This window comes from Eriocheir sinensis, chromosome 59, assembly GCF_024679095.1.
Source record: "Eriocheir sinensis breed Jianghai 21 chromosome 59, ASM2467909v1, whole genome shotgun sequence".
Classification (NCBI taxonomy): domain Eukaryota; kingdom Metazoa; phylum Arthropoda; class Malacostraca; order Decapoda; family Varunidae; genus Eriocheir; species Eriocheir sinensis.
In genome coordinates this window covers 2,111,975-2,126,960 of record NC_066567.1, presented here as the reverse complement: position 1 = coordinate 2,126,960, position 14,986 = coordinate 2,111,975, and the positions used below count along the sequence as shown (strand labels likewise).

General features: G+C 43.9%; 1 protein-coding gene across 1 annotated transcript in view; it reads right to left on the bottom strand.

The window, feature by feature from the left end:
* Nucleotides 1–14,986, bottom strand: part of LOC126985360 (protein O-mannosyl-transferase 2-like) — a 34,735-nt gene that overhangs the window by 16,035 nt on the left and 3,714 nt on the right. The window contains exons 4-9 of the mRNA XM_050840132.1: nt 13,377–13,484; nt 11,822–11,930; nt 10,664–10,772; nt 5,889–6,048; nt 5,203–5,309; nt 471–565 (exon numbers count right to left, since the gene is read on the bottom strand). Of these exons, the coding sequence (XP_050696089.1) occupies nt 471–565; nt 5,203–5,309; nt 5,889–6,048; nt 10,664–10,772; nt 11,822–11,930; nt 13,377–13,484 (688 nt within the window). The remainder of the gene's footprint in view (nt 1–470; nt 566–5,202; nt 5,310–5,888; nt 6,049–10,663; nt 10,773–11,821; nt 11,931–13,376; nt 13,485–14,986) is intronic.

Here is a 14,986-nt window from a genome sequence, read left to right as displayed (position 1 = left end):
GGAGGAGGAGGAGTAAAAGCATAAACAACAGTAGAAGTATTAGTAATGAAAATAATAATAATAATAATAATAATAATAATAATAATAATAATAATAATAATAATAATAATAATAAAAACAGCAACAACAACAACAACAACAACAACAACAACAACAACAACAACAACAACAACAACAACAACAACAACAACAACAACAACAACAACAACAACAACAACAACAACAACAACAACAGCAACAATAGCTACACCCGGATAGAGGCAATGATTATAGGCAGGCCAGGTCCAGGTAGCGGCCGTGTAGAGGTAATTTTGTGATCATATTACCTCTAATTAAAAGTGAGACAGGTAGAGTTATGACCTGTGCGTTTATAGAGATGGGAACGAGGTGATGCAATTATCTTTGGTTGGCTGAATTATTGCTATTATTATTATTACTACTACTACTACTACTCTCTCTCTCTCTCTCACCTTTGGGCTGGGAGACGTTGTTCAAAGCGTTGTTTAAGAGATTCATTTGGAAGGCTGGGCTGAGATGGGCTTCCTCGGCAGCGTGTGGACTGACCCTGCACACACACACACATACACACACACAGGGGAGAGAGAAGGAATACACGTTTTCAGGTATATAACATTATGAAGCGTGTGTGTGTGTGTGTGTGTGTGTGTGTATGATGTATAGTTAAGCAGTGTTTTTTTTTTAATGACGTATGTTGTTTTCTCTCAGGCGTAGACAAGATTAACTATTTACACCTGACTAACTCTCCATCCATTATCAATATTACTTTCTCTTATATTAGTTTATCTTACCACTGTACAGGAAGGGTTGTATTCGTATCAGTAGTAGTAGTAGTAGTAGTAGTAGTAGTAGTAGTAGTAGTAGTAGTAGTAGTAGTGGTGGTATTGCTAACGAAAGCATGTCAGCACCAGTAGTTACAAATGTAAAACGATAAAGCCAGACAAGAACAAGGGAAACAGAAGCAGCGGTGACAGCATTGGAGCAGGAAAGTAATGGCAGGAGGGGGAGAAACAGGAGGAGGAGAACGAGGGTGAGAAGCAAGAGGAAGTGGAGGAAGAAGAAAACAAGAACAAAAAGAAAAACAAGAAGTGAAATAACATGAACAAGAAATGAAAGAGCAAGAACGAAAAAGGTCAAGAACAAGATCAAGAAGGAAAAGAAGTTATGCAAAATAGAAACAGGCGAAGGAAACGAGCAACAAACAAAAACGCTGGAGCAGAAGGCGAAAAAGAAGAGCTGCAAGGACGAGGAGGAGGAGGAAGAGGAGGAGGAAACATGGAAACATGGAATGACAGGCAACAGAAAGCCTATTGGCTCATTACGAGGTTGCCTTCTGTAGAGCGGTGATCTGCCTGACAGTCACTTGGTACCTGCAGAGCAGTTCAAGGCATTTCGGTGCGTATTTTCAGTTTACTCCTGTTGTCACGAAGTGACGGTCGATGCGATTTTTGAAAGAGTTGATGGTTTCCGCACTTACTACTTCAGCAGGGAGGTCGTTCCAATGGCGAATGACTCGGTTAGAGAAGAAACTCCTACCAATGTCTGTGTTGCATCGCTTCGTGTGAATGGGCAGGCCGTTGTTTCTAGTTCTTGAGTTGGTCTGTAGCTCAAAGAGCTTGGAGTGGTCAACATTACTGAAGTTCTTTAGGTACTTGAAGACCTGAATCATATCCCCCCGTAGGCGTCTCTTTTCCAGCGTGAAGAGGTTAAGTCGCCTGAGTCGATCTTCATACGGCAGGGCTTTCAAGGGTGGAATCATCTTCGTAGCGCGTCGCTGGATTCTTTCTAATAATTCAATGTCTTTTCTGTAATTAGGAGACCAGAACTGTACCGCATACTCGAGGTGAGGTCTTACCATTGAGTTATATAAGGATAACATTACTTCCGGCGTCTTATATTCGAAGTTTCTTGATATAAACCCGAGCATGGTGTTGGCTTTGTTATATACTTTTTTAGTGTTTTGCGTGTTTTAGGTCACTGCTGATAGTGACTCCAAAATCCGATTCCTCCTGCACGACCTGCAAAGGCTTTCCACGCATGTTGTATGTATGGTTACTGTTTCTGGAACCAAAGTGCGTGACTTTGCATTTGTCAACGTTCAACGACATTTGTCACTTTTCGGACCACTGGATGATCTGGTCAAGGTCTACTTTAGTGTCGTCCGCAAACTTTGATATAGAGGATTTCAATCCCGCTTCCAAGTTATTGATGTATATGATAAAGAGAATGGATTCCAGCACCGACCCCTAGGGCACCCCACTAGTGACTGGCAGCCACTCAGAAGCCTGCCCGTTGAGTAAAACTCGCTGTTTTCTGTTGGTGAGCCAATCTCTTATCCATGCAGTCAGGTTTCTTCCTATACCTGCAGGGTCTAATATTTTAAGGAGCCGCTCGTGCGGCACCTTGTCGAAGGCTTTCTGGAAGTCCAGGTACTGACATCGCTTGGGACGTGATTATCCCAGTTATCGTATATACCTTGGAAGAAGTCCAGTAGATTCTTTAAGCAACAACGCTTATTTCGGAAACCGTGCTGCGTGCCAGAAATTATATTGTTTTCTTGTAGGAAATTGACAAGTTTGTCTCTAATAATCTTCTCAAGGATTTTGCCCGCCACTGATGTTAAACTTATAGGCCTGTAGTTTAGGGGAACGGTCTTATCTCCTTTTTTGTAAATCGGGGCTACGTTCGCCATTTTCCAGTAGTCGGGTACTTTGTTCAGTTGTAGTGACCGGTTAAATATGCTTGCGAGGGGATGCAGTATTTGCTGTTTCAGTTCGTTCAACAACCGCGGTGACAAGTTGTCAGGTCCCGTTGACTTGTTCGTGTCGAGTTTGTCCAAGTACTTTTTCACGTCTTGGGCGGATATTGCGTCAATTTCCAGGGGCGTAATCCCCCTCGGAGAAACGGGGCCTTCGGGTATGTTTTCTTTGTCTTCGATCGCAAAGTTACTGTTTAGGATTTTGGCAATGTGTTTACTGTCCTGGGTTAATGGTCCGGTCTCGTCCGTCAATGGCCCAATGTTGGTTTTAACTTTCTTTTTCGTTTTGATGTACAATCGTGGGACATAAGTGATGACACACTGTCCACTGAGTTTCGTTCACCGGCCCCGACTTTAAAATATATACACCGCATGGAAGGAGGCTAATGTTCAGATATAAGAACATAAGAACATAAGAACGCAGGAGTCTGCAAGAGGCCGGTAGGCCTGTACGAGGCAGCTCCTTTGACCCTAAGCTCCCGTGTATCTAACCCCACCTAATATCTCTATTTTGAATGTGACATTGTATTGGCACTCACCCATGACCACCACCCTATTAGTAAACCAATTTTTTGCCTATGTCCCTGTTGCAGTTTAAACCTGTTACTGTGTCCCTACCCGGTTCTTTCTACCAAAAAAACCTTATGAATGTCTCCCCCTATTAAAGCATTCATCCATTTATAAACCCTCGATCATGTCGCACCCCACCCACTTTTCTTTTAACTGTTTGAGTCTTTCCTCGTGGCAAGTTTCTCAACCCTGAATCATCTTTTAGTCATCCTCTCTGCACCGATTCTAACATTTGTTCTATAGTAGGGTGACTAAGAACTGAACCGCATAGTCAAGATGAGGTCTAACTAATGCTAAATATATAGTTTGGAAGACTTCAGGCTTCTGTTGCTTACTACCTCTTGAAATAAATAGTACTATTAGCTCTTGAATGCATTGTGCCCTTGACGGAGATCGAGAGACTAAGACCCCCCCCAAAATCTCTCGCACACTCCACCTACTTATGAGAGTGTCATTAAAGCATAGTTGGTGTGAGGGGTTGTTCCTACAGAATACCTCAATACTCACTCATTGAACATTGAACTCCATCTTATCCGCCGCCATATATAATCTGTTGAGTTCACCTTGGAGAATACTAGCGTCCTGATCCGACTCAATTACTCTACCGATCTCACTACTCACTACATATACACTCTCCATAATTTATTAGATATGAATTTGTCACTTGTGCACACTGATAACAACTTTTAAATTCGCGGACGAAAATGTCTCTTTACATTTCGTTCAAATTTAGTCAGGGACAGCTAAAGTTGTTTACAACGCTATTATGCATTTGAATAAATGTTATATTCATTCCTGCAACGTCCCCGTTAAGAAAATACGAAGAAAACATTGATAACGTGCACAAAAATTCTGATATGGTTTAAAAATATATAATAATACCACCGTTTAACTCTCGCTTGACAATGTTATGCAATGACGTCATCGACCATGCTAGCCAGCGCATCTAAGAAACTAGTAGGCTATTATGAATTGAAATGAATTACAAAGCTATTATTTTGCATTTGAGAATACTAAGCGATTCGTTTGCATTTATGAAACTAGGCTATTACTTTGCATTTACGAATACCAAGTTATTATTATGCATTTAAGAAAACTGGGCTATTATTTTGCAGTGAATTTTTTTTCTTAAGAGAAGTTAAACTCTCTCTCTCTCCAGAATGCACACTGGCGACCAAAGCCAAGCAAGTATTTAACTAATGGAATGCAGAAAATCTTATTACAGAGCATGCACTTGTGGAAACAAGAGCATTCATAACAGATTTTTTTAAATACGTCTTATATAACTCGACTGCAGCTCTGCTGGATAGTTGCCGTCTTTCGCTAGCGGTGTCTGAAACATTTTGGAAACTGTGTCAACACTTGTGTCCCACGACTGTACGTGAAGAACTTTTTAGGATTGGTCTTGACTTCGTGCGCCATTTGTTTCTCATAGTTGCGTTAATTGTCCGAATGAGAGTTCGACAAGCTCTGAGGCTATTTTGGTGCTGTACACGGGCTTCGGCCGTATCATTCCCTCTGATCAGATTGTAATTCCGTTTTTTTGCCTTTATTGCCCTTTTGATCTTCATGGTCATCCACGGTGGATCCACGGCACCATTTACTCGCCTGGATTTCATCTGAACTGTCGTCCTTTGTACCTCCAGGAGCTTGTCCCTGAAGACGTTCCACGTGTCTTCGATTGTACTGACGTTAAGGTTGCCGTTGATATGATCCCACGCAGCAGGAGACAGCAGTTCGCGGGCTAAGTTGAAGTTAGCCTTTCGGTAATCGGGAGGAGGAGGAGGAAATGGACGGGGAGAAGGAGAAGAAGAAGAGGTGGAAGAGGAGCTGCAGGCCATCCCCGGCACACTCACGCCTTGAGGAGGAGGGCGTCGTGGGCTGCGAAGAGGGCGAGGTAGACGGAGGCGGGCAGCAGGATGAGGCACAGCACGCGGGCCAGGAAGTGTTGCGCCACCACCACCTGGGCGAGAGAGGGGGAGAGGAGAGAGAGAAGGAATTATCACCTGCCTAAGTTATTCATTACCTGTCCCTTCATTATTCCTCTCCCACCTGTCCTTCTTAAAATTATTTCCTTAACCTCACCATCGTCATAACGCGGAAGGGAGAGAGGAAAGGATGATTTACTTCTCTATCTTACTATTTACCTTTCTGTCCTGTCTACCTCCCTCCCTGATCTACCTACTTATCCTTATCTGCCTACCTGTCTATCCTATTAATTACCTGGCTCATCCGTTCATGATCATTTTCCACCTGTCACTGTCCCACCTATACCCTCGCCTTCCCACCTATTTCTTATTCATTCCTTCAAATATAAACTAATCTCTGGCGTCTTACTTTTCTTTCCCACCTGTCTTCTAGTAGTAGTGGTAGTAGCGGTAGTAGTAGTAGTAGTAATAGTAGTAGGAGGAGGAGGAGGAGTAGGAGTAGGAGGAGTAGAAGTAGTATTAATAGCAGCCCTAGCTATCCTTTTTCAACCCTTCAACCTGCCCAATTTCTCACCACCTTTCCCCTGTTCCCCTTCCAAAGGCGTAAGACTCACCAGGGGCGTGCGTAGGTCCCCCAGGGTGTCCCACAGGTCGAGGCAGGTGTAGAGGCCCACCACGGACACCACGAACACGCCCACAAACTTGACGCTCACCACGCAGCCCAGCGCCAGCCCCGTGTACGCCAGCCGCCCCCACCACGCACACGAGAACGGCCTGGGGGGGGAAAGCATGTATATACGTGTGTGGGGGGGTGGGGGTGGGGAGAAATGTACGTGTGTGTGTGGGGAGGGATTACATACGTGTGTGCGTGTGTGTGTGGGGGAGGGTCATGTATGTGTGTGTGCGTGTGTGGGGGGGCGGGTCATGTGTGTGTGTGTGTGTGTGTGTGTGTGTGTGTGTGTGTGTTAGCTAATTGCGCTTAGCTTCATAGTTCCGTGGACATTTCTGCTTCTTTTGGACGAACCCTTGAGTTACCCGCCACGTCAGTAGCCAGACCACCACCCCGGAAGGCGGGACACAACCCCTGCCTGACACCCGGGACCCACTCGCTGTTGGGTGGACAGGGGCACGGGTGTAAGGAGACTACTCATCTGTCTCCTCTCCGCCCGGGGATCGAAGCCAGGACCTCTCGGTTGTGAGCCGAGTGTGCTAACCACTGCACTACAGAGCACCCGTAGGAGGAGGAGAACGAGGAGGAGAAGGAGGAGGAGGAGGAGGAGGAGGAGGAGGAGGAGGAGAATAACCACCTTCACAAAAATAACGAGGAGGATGAAAAGAGAGAGAGAGAGAGAGAGAGAGAGAGAGAGAGAGAGAGAGAGAGAGAGAGAGAGAGAGAGAGAGAGAGAGAGAGAGAGAGAGAGAGAGAGAGAGAGAGAGAGAGAGAGAGAGAAACATACGTACAAACATACAGACAGGGAGGGGGAAGAGGAAAGAGAACAAAACAAAAACACAAAAACAGACAGACACAGAATATTAAGAATTCAGATCGACAACAGCAGCAACAGGAAACAGAGGAGGGAGAGGGGAAAAAAAAACACTAACGAATAAAACGGAAATAAAAAAAAACGGAACGAAAAACAACAGATAAAAACAAGAATCTCTCAGAACCAGCCAGGCAGAGGACGCGCAGAAAAACACACCTGAGCTTTGATAAATAACACCTGTAGTAGTAGTAGTAGTAGTAGTAGTAGTAGTAGTAGTAGTAGTAGTAGTAGTAGTAGTAGTAGTAGTAGTAGTAGTAATAATAGTAGTAGTAGTAATAATAGTAGTAGTAGTAATAATTGTAGTAGTAGTAGTAGTAGTAGTAAATGTACCAACAGCAACAGTGGCAACATCAATATAACAACAGCAACCTCAGCAGAATTAGTAGTAATAGTAGCAGCAGCAGCAGCAGCAATAGAAAGCCTATTGACTCACTGCGAGGTTGCCCGCTTTGGTAATTTACTCTGCTCGACAGCCACTTGGGGCTTGGGGAGCAGATGAAAGCGCTTCGGTATTCAGTTTTCTCCTGTCTCAACGAAATGACGGTCGATTCTGTTTTTGAAGGCGTTGATGGGATTCGCATTTCCTACCTCTGAGGGAAGATTGTTCCAGTTGCAGATGACTCGGTTTGAGACGAAACTCCTGCCAATGTCTGTGCTACATCGACTCGCTTGAATTGGTAAACCGTTAAAATCTAGTTCTTGTCTTGGTTTGCAGTTCAAAGAACTTGGAGTGATCGACGTTATTGAGCTTTTCATGTACTTGAAGATTTGAATCATATCCCCTCGTAGGCGTCTTTTCTCCATTATAAAGAACTTGGAGTGATCGACGTTATTCGTTATTGAACTTTTCAAGTACTTGAAGACTTGAATCATATCCCCTCGTAGGCATCTTTTCTCCATTGTAAAGAACTTGGAATGATCGACGTTATTGAACTTTTCAGGTACTTGAAGACTTGAATCGTTTCCCCTCGTAGGTGTCTTTTCTCCATTGTGAAGAGTAGCTTGCATCGTTCCTCGTACCCATAAGGTTGAAATCATTTTCGTGGTGCGTTGTTGAACCTTTTCAAGTAATTCAATGTCCTTTCTGTAATTTGGAGACCAGAACTGTATTGCATACTCGAGGTGAGGCCTTACCATGGAAAAATACAAGGATGACATTGCCTCCGGCGTTTTACACTCGAAGTCCTCGCTATGAACCCGAACATAGTGTTGCCTTTCTTATATGTTTTTTTTTTTGACAATGTTTCGCGTGTTTTAGGTCACTGCTGATGGTGACCCCAAGATCTGATTTATCCTGCATCGCCTGCATAGGTTTCCCATGCATGATGAATTTATGGTTACTATATATTTCAAGATACAATGGGCATGACTTTGCATTTGTCAACATTAAATGACATTTGCCACTTTTCAGACCATTCGATGATTTGATTGAGGTTCTTTTGGATGATGTCGCAGTTGATCTTTGCGAGGGCTTTTCCATCCACTTTGGTGTCATCTACAAATTTCGATCGGTAGGATTTCAGTCCTGTTTCTAGATCGTTGATGTATGTGATAAAGAGAATGGGTTCCAGCACTGACCCTTGAGGTATTCCAGACTTGAAGCCACGGGGAAGCCTGTCCGTTGAGTAGCACTCGTTGGTTTCTGTCGGTAAGCCAATCTCTTCTCCACGCTATCAGATTGGCTCCAATACCCTCCGACTGTAACTTCTTAAGGAGTCGCTCGTGCGGTACCTTGTCGAAGGCATTCTGGAAGTCGAGATATATAACATCACTGGGGATGTGACCGATCATCCCAATTTTTTTTTATATATCTTGAAAAGAGTCCAATAGATTTGTTAAGCAGGAACGCTAAGTTTCTGAAAACGTGCTGGGTGTCGGAAATTATATTATTGACTTCTAGAAACTTGACAAGTTTGTCATATAGTCTTTTCGAGTATTTTTCCTGCCACTGATGTCAGACTTATGAGCCTGTAGTTTAATGCAACGCTTTTGTCTCCTTTTTTGAAAATTGGTGTTACGTTCGCCATTTTCCAGTTTCCTGGGATCTTGTTTAGTTGTGCTGACCGGTTAAATATGTGAGTAGCTGAAGTATTTGCGGTTTCAGTTCTTTTAATAACCGCGGGTACAAATTATCGGGTCCCGTTGATTTGTTCGTGTCGTGTTTGTCCAAGTACTTTTTCACATTTTGGTCGCAAATTGTGACATTTTCCAGGGGCGTGATCCCCCTCGGCGGGTTTGGCCCTTCAGGAAAGGTTTCGATGTCCTCGACTGTGAATACGGATGCGAAGTTATTGTTGAGGATTCTGGCCATCTGTTTACTGTCCTGGGATAGAGATTCGGTCCCATTTGCCAGGGTACCAATACTGGATTTTACTTTCTTTATCGTCCTGATGTATGTGATTTCGCACGCTATTTGTTTTTCATAGTTGTGTTTACTATTCCTAATAAGGGTGCGACAAGCTCTGAGGCTGTTGTTGTACTGTATATGGGCTTCGGCCGTGTCATTCTCTTTCATTAGGTTATAATTCCTTTTTTTTCAAGTTTACTGCCTTTTTGATTTATGTGGTCATCCACGGTGGATCCACGACTCCATTCACTCGCCTGGAATTCGTAGGCACTGTAGCCTTATCTACCTCCAGGAGGATATCTTTGAAGACGTTCCACGCGTTGCCGGTTGTATTGTCGGTTAGGTTAAGTTGGTCCCAGGTCGCAGGGAGAAGCAGCTCACAGGCTAAGTTGAAATTTGCATTTTTGTAATCTGGTATCACTGACGGATTATCAACGAGTCTGTGGCCTATGTTGACATTAAAACGGATTCAGTGGTGATCGCAGCCACTCAGTTTCTCACCTACCTCACAGTCATGAATGAAAAAATAATGCTTCTTTGCTTTGTAAGAGTGAATCTCCTCGTAATGGGCAGTGTCGTCGGCTGCCTGTTGTTTGGGGGCCTGTATACAGTTGAAAGTGTGAGTTTCTTATTATTTGTGGTTATTTCCACATAAACTACGTGCATTTTTGTATGGAACAGAAATATGACTCCTGTTTTGGACGATATGAGTTGTATTACTTCGCTTATTGCAGGCGTCGTTGGTTACACGTTGCAAGCTCCGCCGACGCTACGGGTTGGCTGATCAAGGGCTGCCTTTGCCCCGCCCTCGCCTGCAGTTCTTTGAATAGCTTTTCAACTAGCTTTCAACTGCCTCGTTCAGGAGCCTTGTAAGCCGCCCGAACCTCGTTCAGTTGGAGGCCATCACCTCGAAACAAGCCCGGGCGCTCAGTGAAGTGATGTCAGGCTTTGATGAATGTTACGCATTCGTTGTCACAAAACTGCTTCAGACTAGTTTTGACGCTGTATGCTTTGCTGTTAAAACCGGCGAACGCATTGATTCTCGGTAGAATCCCAGAGACAATGATGTGAATGGACTTTGTCTAGTATTGCCGAATGACTTGACGGTATTTTGACAGCAGGTCCTGAGGTCGAGTTAATTGAACGTCGTTTGTGCCCGCGTGAATTAGATACACTGTCTTCCTATGCACTTTTCGTGACAGCTTCGACAGCTGATGTAATGTCATCTAGCCTGGCTCTAGGTATACAGAAACGCTTCCATGTCGATGAATTACGGCCGCAAAACTCCGTACGTTGGCCCCTGACCAGGCTGTCGCCTACAAGACTGACTCGTGATTAGCTCGTCCGTGTCTCGAAACAGTGTCTTGTTCGAAACAGAGGAGGAACAGCAGCAGCAGGAACTTCATAAACCAATACTATGCAGCAAAATGATACCAACGAGAACAACACTAACAAAAACAACAACAGCACCAGTAGCAACACACACACACACACACACCTGTGGCTCAGCTGGTGCAGGAGACACAGTCCGTGGAAGGAGGCGAGGATGAAGAACATGAGCGGCGGGTCCAGCAGAATGAACTTACTGAGCGTGATGCTGCCGATGTCTGGTGGTGGGGGGGGAAGAGGAGGAGGAGGAGAAAGAGGAGGAGAAGGAGAAAGAGTAGAAACAAAAGGAAGGATTTTTTAGTACTCATTATATCAATATTATCTATTTATCTATTTATCTATCTATCTATATTTATTATTATTATTATTATTATTATTATTATTATTATTATTATTATTATTATTATTATTATTATTATTATTATTTTTGTATTTATCTATTCTTTATTATTATTATTGTTATGATCTTCATCATTCCATAAAAAAAGTAATGCAATAAGGGAGTAATCGATGAAGCGTGAGAGAGAGAGAGAGAGAGAGAGAGAGAGAGAGAGAGAGAGAGAGAGAGAGAGAGAGAGAGAGAGAGAGAGAGAGAGAGAGAGAGAGAGAGGAGGGGAAGATTAAGAGGGAGAGTTCGTGTAAAGTTAAATGAAGAGGAAGTGAGAGAGAGGAGAGTAAGAGAATGAAAGAGAAGGGCGAGGGTGAGAGGCGAAGAAGGGAGGAGAAAGAGAAGGAAAAAGAGGAAGAAAAAAAAGAAGACAAAGGCATAAATGATGATGATGATGATGATGTCAGGTGTGTGGGGGTGTGCAGACCCGTATCCAGGATTGAAATTCGAGGGGGGGGGGGGGAGGGGGTGCTATTTCTATGGTAAGGGGGCTTTATCCTTTAATATTTTTCTTCCTGCGTATCTTTGTACTTAAATAACACATTCAAGCATTCATATATTCATCTGAGGAAAGAAATTCTGAAGTGGTACTATAGAGTTATTATGGGGAGGATGAAGCCCGTATTTTTAAACAAATCGTCGCCTCAGTTCCCCTATTTGAAACACCTCTCTTAGAAGCTGCTGGGATTGTCATGGCCTGTTTAGGGACCCTAGTGACAGTTTGACCCGACTTCTGCACCACGAACGTAAAAACACCCATGAAAACCCGGTTAATCTTCTCTGTGGCACTGGAAAATAGTCATCATGGGAGTCCAGTACGCTTAGGAATATGAACCTATGCCCCCCATAGCTTTCCCTTGGGCCAGGGCGTGTACTTACCAAAGGTGATGAGCGCGGCGGCGAGGGTGGCGGAGGTGAGGGAGCCGGTGAGGCACCAGACGCTGTGGAAGCCCAGGGGCACCATGCCGGCCCCAAGCACGGCGCAGCCCTGCTCGAAGGGGAGGGAGTGATATTGGTAAACATTGTACTACCGTGCCTGCCACGCTCCTGAAGAGACAGGTGTACAACCAATGTATCCTGCCAGTCCTAACCTACGGTTCAGAAGAGCGAAAGCTGAACAAGCAAAGATTAACAGAAAGAAAAATGTTGCGTAAAACGTAGAGACAGGAAGTGAGCATCATAAACCAGAGAACAAACAAAGCATGAAGATATTCTTATGACGATTAGTAATAAAAAGTTGACTTGGGCAGGTCACATACGTGGACCTGAAACGAGATGTAAGAACAACCAAAGCAACAAAGCGGCAGCCAAAGAATTTTAACAATCAACACAGACAGAAAACTTGCTACAGATATAAAATCTAAACCTTCGTTTGACGAGGATAGAGCGTACTGACATCAAACAAAGAAAGGTGGACGACATTAGGAAAGGCCTTTGTCATATAGTGCTCTAACAATGGATGATGATGATGATGATGATGATGATGATGATGATGATGGTTATTATAATGATGATGATGAGTAAAATGATCATGATAATGATGACGATTGGTTATTGCATACCATGGGTTTGGATCGGTTAGTTAGTTAGTTAGTTAGTTAGTGTGTGTGTGTGTGTGTGTGTGTGTGTGTGTGTGTGTGTGTGTGTGTGTGTGTGTGTGTGTGTGTGTGTGTGTGTGTGTGTGTGTGTGTGTGTGTGTGTGTGTGTGTGTGTGTGTGTGTGTGTGTGTGTGTGCAGAGAGGGTTCATATGTGTACATGTATCTATGTATGAATTTATGACTGCAGTGTATATATGTATTTGTGTTTATACAGAACGAATATTTATACACACACACACACACACACACACACACACACACACACACACACACACACACACACACACACATAAATCGGTGCACAGAAAGAATTTTAATTGAAAAATACCAAACTTCCGAAAATTTCAATTAATTCCAAAGAAAAAGAAAAGAAAAAGATTAATGCTAAACCGTAAAGCACACAGAGAGAGAGAGAGAGAGAGAGAGAGAGAGAGAGAGAGAGAGAGAGAGAGAGAGAGATAAGAAAGATATTAGCGATAAACAAAAACTCGTTCAATGTATTTTTTTTAAACTTTCGGTCAATGAATGTTCTCTCTCTCTCTCTCCTAAACAGTTTATAGCCTTTTTCTCTCTCTTTTTCTTCCCATCAGTTTTTATCCCTTTCCTTCTTGCCTCTCTCTTTTCCTTCTTTTCATCCTTCCCATCATTTTTCTTTCATTCCTTTCCTTACATTTCTCTCCCTTCTTCTTCCGCTTTCTTCCACCTTCTCCCTTGTCTCTTCTACCCCTCGCTAGCTCAACCTTTCCAATCCCCTCTTTTCAACGCACACAGTTACGCATTTACGAGCTGGTACACACACACACACACACACACACACACACACACACACACTCACCACTCTCATGGCCAGTATGCCTTGGTAGCCCTCGTAAGGCACCGTTGGAGAGGCGAAGCTGTGCGTGCCGTTGTACCCGCCCAGGTAGCCGAACAAGGTGAGCAGGAGCTGGTTGGGGGAAAGAACAGGTGAGCTTGGCGTAGTAGTAGTAGTAGTAGTAGTAGTAGTAGTAGTAGTAGTAGTAGTAGTAGTAGTAGTCGTTTTATTAGTAAGAAGTAGTTATAGTAAAGAAAGGATGAAGAGGAGAAGTAAGAAAGTTACGAGGAAAGTTAAAAGCGGATGGAGGATGGGAAACGAGGAGGAGGAGCAAGAGGAGGAGGAGGAGGAGGAGGAAGAGGAGGAGGGAAGACTGAGTTTAGTAAGAATGATGAATCTGTGATGCTAAAAATAAAAAAAAGATAGGTGTTGTATTAGTGGTAATAATAATAATAATAATAATAATAATAATAATAATAATAATAATAATAATAATAATGATAATACAATGGCCATTTAACCCTTCCTCATCATAATCTTAGTGGGAAAAGAGAGAAGGAAAGCGGAGATAAAACGAAGTGTAGGGAGGGAGATGGGAAATAGGAAAGGAAGGGAAGGAGAGGAAAAGGAAGGGATAGAAAGGGAAGGGAAGGGAAACGAATGGAAACAAAAATAAGGCAAGGGGAGGGAAGGGAAGGAAAAGGAAAGAAAAGGAAACAAAGACGCGGGAAGGGAAGCGAAGGGAAGCCAAGAGAAAGGAGAGGAAATGAAGGGAAGAGAAGCAAAGGGAATTGAATGGAATGGGAGAGAAGGGAAGGGAAAAGAAGAAAAGGGATGGTAAGTGAAGGGGAAAGGAAGCGGAAGGAAAAGAGAGGGAAGGAAGGCAAAGGGACGCAAAGGGAAGGGAAGCGAGGAGAAGAAAAGGGGAAGGAAGGGAACGGAAGGGAAGGGAAGGGAGGGCAAGAGAAGGAGAGGAAGAGAAAAGAAGGGAAGGGAACAGAAAAGAAAGGAAAGGCAGCGAAGGAAAGGGAAGGGAAGGAGAGGGAAGCGAAGAGACTGGAAGGGAAGGAAAAGTATGGGAAGGAAAGGGAAGGGAGGGGAACAGAAAAGAAAGGAAAGGAAGCGAAGGGAAGGGAAGCGAAGAGAATGGAAGGGAAGGAAAAGTATGGGAATGGAATGGAAGGGAAGGCAAGGGAAGGGAAGGGAAGGAAAAGGAAGCGAAGAGAACTGAAGGGAAGGGAAAGGATGAGAAGGGAAGGGAAGGGAAGGGAAGGAAAAGGAAGCGAAGAAAACTGAAGGGAAGGGAAAGGATGAGAAGGGAAGGGAAGGGAAGGAGAGGGAAGGGAAGGGAAGCGAAAAGGAAGCGAAGGGAACTGAAGGGAAGGGAAAGGATGAGAAGGGAAGGGAAGGGAAGGGAAGAGAACTGAAGGGAAGGGAAAGGAAGGACGAAAAGGAAGGAAGGAAGGGAAGGAAGGAAGGAAGGAGGGAAGGAAGGAAGGAAGGGAAGGGAAGCGAAATGAAGGGTAAGGAGAAACCAAGAGAGCGAAAGAAATGAAGAGGGGAGAGTATGTATATTGCAAGAAAACGAGAGAGAGAGAGAGAGAGAGAGAGAGAGAGAGAGAGAGAGAGAGAGA